Source organism: Castor canadensis, chromosome 2, assembly GCF_047511655.1.
Source record: "Castor canadensis chromosome 2, mCasCan1.hap1v2, whole genome shotgun sequence".
NCBI classification, from domain to species: domain Eukaryota; kingdom Metazoa; phylum Chordata; class Mammalia; order Rodentia; family Castoridae; genus Castor; species Castor canadensis.
Window position 1 is genome coordinate 1,698,613 of NC_133387.1, and position 7,631 is coordinate 1,706,243.

Sequence of the window (7,631 nt, forward strand, 5' to 3'; positions counted from 1 at the left end):
CTCTACTAGGCCCTGGGGAGGGGGAGGCAGCCCAGCATCCTTACTCTCCCACTCAGGCCTTCTAGCCCAGAACAGGGGGCATAGAATCTCAGTATCCCATCTGCCCATGGGGACAGATGGGATGGGGAAGTAGGGCAGTCACCCAAAGCCTCAGAGACAGCGTAGCTTCTGCAGTCAGATCTGGTCCCAGTCTCAAGTCTGAGGCTTAACTGTGCTGAGCTGGGATGATAAAAATCCCAGCTGGGGGCCTGACTCAGGGGGTAGGGCACCTGCTTAGCAAGTGCGAAGCCCTAGGTTCAAACCCTAGTACCGCCAAAACAAACAAAAAATACCATAATAGTGAAGGTTAAGGAAAATAATTACAGATTACAGAAAGCATGTAGCACATTGTAGGTGTTCAGGAAATGAACACCCACTTAGAGACAGGACTGCATTTTATCACCCTGAAGAAATATCTTCTACAGACCAGACAAATACAATGTAAACACTGAATTTCTATTTACTAGTGATTAGCTTTTGCAAAGCTGGGTAACATTTATTCAAAGTTGATGTTGCTATTCTCCTGGACTTCCAACCAGTACTGTGTATCTCAAAACTGGCCTCAGTCATAAGTCATAGTGAAAAAAAAAATACTGCCAACCCAAGTCACTGTTCCAAGTCTCACCTAGGCAAAAAACCTTTTGAAAAGAAATTGCATGGTCCTTATGTTTACCTTTTAAATATCCCTGGCTTGCTACTTTTAAAGTTTACCTGGCACGGGTTTTCTATGGGGTCCCTTGTTCTCCAGGCTCCCTTCCGGGGTCTGTCATTCACCTCTCAACTGCATAGAACACCTGGCTTCACTCCCTCTTTGCCACCCTGTTTGGGGAAGAGGTCTAATGGAGCTATTGACAGACCCTCGTGCTAGAGGGCGCTTGACTTCATGACCTGCCTGTTGATTCAGCTTCAAAAAAAGGAAAAACTTCCCTGGAAGTGGTTTTACTGTAAATATTTGAAATGTGTATGGTGGAGGATGAAGTCTGGAGTCTCATTCCTCTGCCTTGCTCAGCGTTGGGAAACCCTTTCCTGCTGATTTTCCAAGATGTGGCCGGCAGGAGGAGGAAAGAGCTTACATTTCCTGGGGACTGGTGGCATCCGAGGAGCCAGCCTCAGGGAAAACTCTCGGCTTTCCAGGGCCTAGATGAGTGGGCCTGTCTCCTGCATGCCCACGGAAAGAGCTTTGTCACTGAGGTCCAGCTCAATGGCACGTGGGTGACCCACAGCCAAGCCGTTGTGGGCACCGCAGACTCTGCCCTTTCCGGCTTGACCTGGGCGGGGGCTCCCAGCAAGGATTTGAGGAAGGCAGAGTCACGCTCATATGTACATTGACCCCCCCCCACGCCCGCTTATGAACACAGGGTCTTCGCAGAGCGAAATAAAAGGTGCGACCTGCAGAGGGCTGGAGACAGGGGCGCAAACCACCCCTGCTGCGCCCTAAGACTCAGGGCTGGAGGACTTGGGAAACCGAATGGCCGTCAGTGTGCGGTCATCGCTCAGCAGAGCAGCCAATCTGGGCGCAGCCTTGGGCACTCAGAGCCACCCGGCTCCCCAAGGCAGAAGTAGACAAACTCCATTGCCCGAGAGGAGGCGGCAGAAGACGCCTTGCTTTGGCCGACGTGGCGAGAGCCAGAGCCGCACAAGGAGCCTCGGGAGCGAGACTCAGGCTGCCTTGGGGGGCTCCCGGGGACTCAGGGTTGCCAGCGCTCGCGCCTCTCTCTGCACCCACGGGAATGCTGAACCTCTGAGTCTGCCAACCGCCGTCGCTGTTCCCGCCCGGCCACCCCGGGCTGCTTAGGACCTGGCGGCGCAGGGGCGGGGCGGCAGGAGCCGGGACGGTGACAGGTGCGCCCCTCGGCCAATCGCCGGGCCCGGGCCCCTCCTCGGGCCCCCGCCGCGAGCGCCAATCCCAGGCCGCGCTGAGCTTCAAGTGTGCGGAGGGGCGCGGGTCCCCAGCTCGGCGCCAGCGGCCTCGGCGCGGTCGCCTAAGCGCTGGAGCGCAGAGAGCGAGGCTCCCGGGCCAAAGTCGCCGAGGCGCTCGCGTGGGAGTTTGCACGAGCGCGTGGGAGCGCGGCCCGGGCGGGGCCCGCTCGGAGGAGGCGCCCGGACCATGGTCGCCCGGAGCTGAGTTTCCGGCGGGGACTTTGATTATTGGCAAATAATCACACTAACAATACCAAGCCCGGGGACTTGCCACCGCCACGCATAGACTCCACGAGTTCGCACACGGCCGCTTCGTCTACCACCCGGCCCTGATCGCCAGCCCCACGGAGCCGATGGAAAAATCCAAAAATTTCCGCATCGACGCCCTGCTGGCGGTGGACCCCCCGCGAGCCGCCTCGGCTCAGAGCGCGCCGCTGGCCTTGGTCACCTCGCTCGCGGCCGCCGCGGCTGGCCCCGGCGGCGGCGGCGGCACTGGCGGTGGCGCGAGCAGTGTGGCGAGCGGGAGCTGCAGCCCCGCGTCCTCGGAGCCGCCGGCGTCCGCTGACCGCCTGCGGGCCGAGAGCCCGTCGCCCCCGCGCCTGCTGGCCGCGCACTGCGCGCTGCTGCCCAAGCCCGGCTTCCTGGGCGCGGGCGGCGGCGGCGGGGGCGCGGGCGGTGGCCCGGGGGGTCCCCACCACCACGCGCACCCCGGTGCCGCCGCCGCCGCTGCTGCAGCCGCCGCCGCCGCCGCCGCCGCGGGGGGCCTGGCGCTGGGGCTGCATCCGGGGGGCGCGCAGGGCGGCGCGGGCCTCCCAGCTCAAGCCGCGCTCTACGGTCACCCGGTCTACGGCTACTCGGCGGCGGCGGCGGCGGCCGCGCTGGCAGGCCAGCACCCCGCGCTCTCCTACTCGTACCCGCAGGTGCAGGGCGCGCACCCCGCGCACCCCGCCGACCCCATCAAGCTGGGCGCCGGCACCTTCCAGTTGGACCAGTGGCTGCGCGCGTCCACCGCGGGCATGATACTGCCCAAGATGCCGGACTTCAACTGTGAGTACCCGCGCATCCTCCTCCACCTCCGCACCTCCTTCCTCTCTGCCCTCGGCTCCCAGCGAGCTGCGGAAGAGCCGCGAAGCCGCCTCGGCTCAGCCCCGGGCCTGCGAGCCTCCGCGGTGTAAGTGGTGGCCAATTATTAAAATGGCCACGCGCAGGCCTTAGCTTCCCTTTCTCTCGTAACGAGAAGGGACAGCTGGAGGTGTGAGACTGAAATCTAATGATTAACCTGCAGGCTAGAGAAGGAAGTGGCGGGGAAGGCGAGCCAAAGTGCGCCCTGAATTGGGCAGGCTTGAGAATGGGGGTTCACCAAAACTAGGGGCTCATCACTGGGAAAACGAACTTGGCCAGCGTCCCCATAATGGGCTCTAGAGATACCGCTCTTCTCCAGGGAGATCCAGGAGCAGCCAGGGAGAGAAAGGGGCTCCAGGACGCCAGGACTGCAAGGCCAGGCCCTAGGCAATCCCCTGGCCCCTGTTGGGCGCTGGCCTTTTCTGGATGGGTGCAGAGTCTGTCTACGATGTCCAAGAGAACTGGTTTGAGCCAAGCGGCAGGTGTCTGCTAGGGCATTCGGAGAGCCCAATGTGGTAGTGAGCTCCTCCCCCAGGGGGGACAGGGAAGGCCCAGCCACCCCCAAACCAGAGCCTCTGGACTGCGGCAGCTTCCTCGCCTACCCGGCAGGACACTCCGCAGAACCCTGGACTGGCTCAGGCTTTCCTGGCACACACGACGCTGGAGCAGGACGGCCTGTGGGGCGCTCAGACTCGGGTCTCCCACCGGGAGCCTCACCAGGGTCAGTTGCCTTCCAGTCAGGCAAGAGCAGAAGATGTGTAAGGCTTTACGCTTTCAGCTGCCGGAACACCCAAACAAAGAGACCCCATTGTTTCCGTCTGAGTGAATTTGTTTAGACTCCAGAGATGCAGGCACGAGAGCGAAAAAAGCAAAAAAGAAAACAGAAGTAAACACTTGCTAGAATTCAGATTCCTCTGCTAGAAGCTGTGGTTGTGACTAAACAGAGAAAAGGTAGGACCCCAGAAGGCTGGAGATGTCACACAGGAGTGAGAGAATCCCAGCTTGCACACTGTTTGCCCACAGCCACCTGGGTTTTCCCAGCTTGGCTCCAAAAAAGGCCTTAAAGGCCACCCATCCCTTCCCTTGGAATCAGCACTATTGATCCCAGAAAAGATGTTTTCTTCCTAACTTCAGTTGAGGGGCTGCAGCACTAAGTCACCTGATCCTGTCCCATAAGCCCAAGGCACCCTCTGAGCCTGGCTGAGGAGCCCAGCAACCTTTTCTGATGGAAGTCACCCGTGGATTTCCATTATTTTACCCTGCACTGGAAGGACTCCAGGTCCATGTGCTATGCAGTTCCCATGGCCTGGGACGCTTAGTTGTCTGTAGTCGGGAGTTGACCAGCCCTAAGACCACTGGTCATCACACTGGCCTCCTACAGTGCCAGGTTCCCTGGCCACCCAAGGTATCCCCCTTCCGAGGGTCTTCATGGAGCCTACAATCACTCCAAATTGTTTAAAGTGGGATCCTTTTGCCAACACACCTTATCCATCTCTGATTCCTAATCTTTGCTGAAATAAAAACATAGCGAGTTCTGAGTTTGGAAAAGGAATCTGAGCACTAGACCCTAAAGGGCAGTAAGAAATGAAGTAGGGGGGGGATGACAGCGGAATGTGTTGCAGGGACCCTTTTCTATTGCTCCAGGAAAACCTGCCTACTTTGCTTTAATTGGTTGTCTCTTCCCGTTGGATGGCATTTCCCAAATGGTCCCTTCGGAGCCAGTGTTTTAATTAGAGTTCTAATGTATTGTCAAGTTGGGAATTCGGAGCCTTGTTTAACTAAAGCAGGGGGCGTGGGCTTCCTATAAAGCAAATTGCCCATCCCAGGGGGGCCTGAGCTCATCCAGGCCTGGGGCTGGCCTCTTTCTTTCCTTTGCTTTCTTTCTTTTATTGTCTAACACTTGTCAGACTCCTGGGAAATCAAGGGAAGTCTCGTTTTGAGGTCATAAAATTCTCTGTGATGTAACCGTGCGAAATTATGTAAATAAAGCTGGACTGGCCTTCTGGAACACACAGAAAGCCGGATCCGCCCACGCCAGGGCCTTTAATTTGGGTAATGAGAGATGTCCTGAAAAGGCTTCCAGTCTCCCTAGGGTTTGCCCTCTGCACTCCGAGGAGGGGGCTCAGCAAGACAGAACATTGAAATGTGGGAGGGTCTTGGTTAATACGCATTATTTAGACTCCAGATTTGGTCCTCTTCTTTCTTCTATTTTTTTCTTCCCCTCCTCCTCTTCAGTTTGAAGAAGATGGTGGTGGGAAACAGCAGGACAAATGAACCTTTCCCCAACCTGTGTGTGTTTGAGACTGAGTTGGGGAAGGCACAGTGAGGAGAGAGGACAAGGTTGGTCCCTCTGGTCACGGCTCCTTTGCCTTTGGGTCAACCCTCTTCCTACCAGTGTTCACCAGATGGAGAGAAGCGCCCAGGCAACAGGGTCTCATGGAACCTAAACCCTCGGACTCCACGTGGGTTCTGGGTTCCTTGCTCCTTGGGGAATGAGCGCTGATGTCCAGGGGACAGCATCCCGTTTCTAGAGCGAACGCTCCGCGGTGTAGTCTTGGGGGCGGCGGTGGCGTCTTGGGAGGCGGTGGCCCTTGGGGATGGGGTACAGGCAGAGCCCGGCGCGGCCTCACGCCCTTTCCACCCGCAGCCCAGGCGCAGTCCAACCTCCTGGGGAAGTGCCGCCGGCCGCGGACGGCCTTCACCAGCCAGCAGCTGCTGGAACTGGAGCACCAGTTCAAGCTCAACAAGTACCTGTCGCGGCCCAAGCGCTTCGAGGTGGCCACCTCGCTCATGCTCACCGAGACCCAGGTGCGCTTGTGTCCCACCGCCCCAGCTAGTCCTGGTGTCCCCGGGGGATGGGGGGTGTTGTCACCGTGCTGTCGTGGGTAGCCGAGGCCGCGCCTCTGAGCCCCTAGGGTGAGGTTCCAGGCTGACGCTGGCGTTCTGTACCCGAGCCTTCCGTTCGTTTCAGTGAGTTGGGACAGGGACCGAGAATCTGCATTTACGGACCTCCCTCCTCATTCTGAAGTTTTTTTGGTTGTTGTTTTATCCCCAGAAAGAGTCAGGGGACGTCCTGAGATTTACAGAGACCTGCTCTGGTCCCTCCGCAGAGGGAGAGAGCGGGTAGAAATGTTCCCAACGGGGGGGGGGCGGCTGGGACACAGCACCCAGCTCAGGGGGTTACTGCAGAACCGGGTGGGGAGGAGAGGAAGTCAGGAAGTCCCTGTCCATCCAGGACCTAAGTCCTCCATCCCAAGCGCCTCGCAGGGCGCGCGCAGCCGGGGACTGCGGAGGCCATGGGCGTGGGGCGGTGGTGGCGGGATTCTCACGCGCGCTTGTGCCTGCAGGTGAAGATCTGGTTCCAGAACCGGAGGATGAAATGGAAACGCAGCAAAAAGGCCAAAGAGCAGGCGGCGCAGGAGGCCGAGAAGCAGAAAGGCGGCGGCGGGGGCGCGGGCAAAGGCGGCGCGGAGGAGAAGGGCGAGGAGGAGCTGCTCGGGCCGCCGGGGTCCGGGGACAAAGCCAGCGGCCGTCGCATGCGGGACTTGAGGGACAGTGACCCCGAGGAGGACGAGGACGACGACGACGAGGACCATTTCCCGTACAGTAACGGCGCCAGCGCCCACGCCGCCTCCTCCGACTGCTCCTCGGAGGACGACTCTCCGCCCCCGCGGCCCGGCGGGCCCGGCCACCTGCCCGCGCCGCAGTAGGAGTCCCCGCGCCGGCCAGGGCGCAGCGCCACCGTGCCTCGTCTGCTCCTCCATGGACAGCCAGAGGGAAACCCAGCGGGCTCCAACTTGAACTCCGGTTCTTGTCGATTTAATTTTGGGTCGTGTTGGCGGGAGGTGCTTGTGAAAAGAACTGACTCCTCCAGAAGGGGCTCCGGCCTCCTTCTTCCCGCAACCGAGAAGGAAACCGACAGTGTTAAATAATGACCTCTGAAACTTGAAACGGCCTCTGGAAAAGCCATTCTGCTGAGAACTGCAAAGAGAAGAAAGGTTTTATGCTTATGTATCCATGCTATGTCATGAGCATCCAAACTGCTGCAAATCTCAAAACTGTACTGTCTTTATTTTTGTAAATTGTATTTATATATAAAGAAAGAAACGTCTACTTATGCATGCTAAATTATTATTTAGCTTCTCCCATCGCCCAGGATGGAATGTAAAATAAATTGGTTTTTTACAGGATGAGAGTGCCAATCTTTTCGGGGCTGTAAGAAAGACGTCGTATTTTGCTCTTGGAGTGATGGGAGGGAGGCGACAGAAAAGGGTGAAAAGCAGAATCGCGAATGGATGTCAGGACCACCTTCACTCCCGGGCTCCTCAGGTGGACTGGACCCTGATTCCCGAGGCTGATGGGTCGCTGGTGTGAAGTATTGATAACACCTGAGGTCAGGTGTCAGCGTGCCCGGGTGCCTGGCTCACGCCTGACCCCAGTCACGTGACTCTCAGTGGCCTGCCCCTGGATAGCGTGTTTGTCTTCCTGTTCCCTTGCTGGATCTTCTTGCTTCGTTAGCGCTCCAGAGTGGAAGCACTATTTTTGAACTA

The 7,631-nt window shown here is 58.4% G+C and overlaps 1 protein-coding gene across 1 annotated transcript; it reads left to right on the forward strand.

Moving 5' to 3' along the window:
* Window positions 1–2,312: 2,312 nt before the first annotated feature.
* Window positions 2,313–6,791, forward strand: Mnx1 (motor neuron and pancreas homeobox 1). The gene is made up of 3 exons (XM_020183250.2): window positions 2,313–3,006; window positions 5,729–5,889; window positions 6,429–6,791. Exons 1-3 carry the CDS (start codon window positions 2,313–2,315, stop codon window positions 6,789–6,791), a joined length of 1,218 nt encoding a protein of 405 aa, XP_020038839.2.
* Window positions 6,792–7,631: the final 840 nt, after the last annotated feature.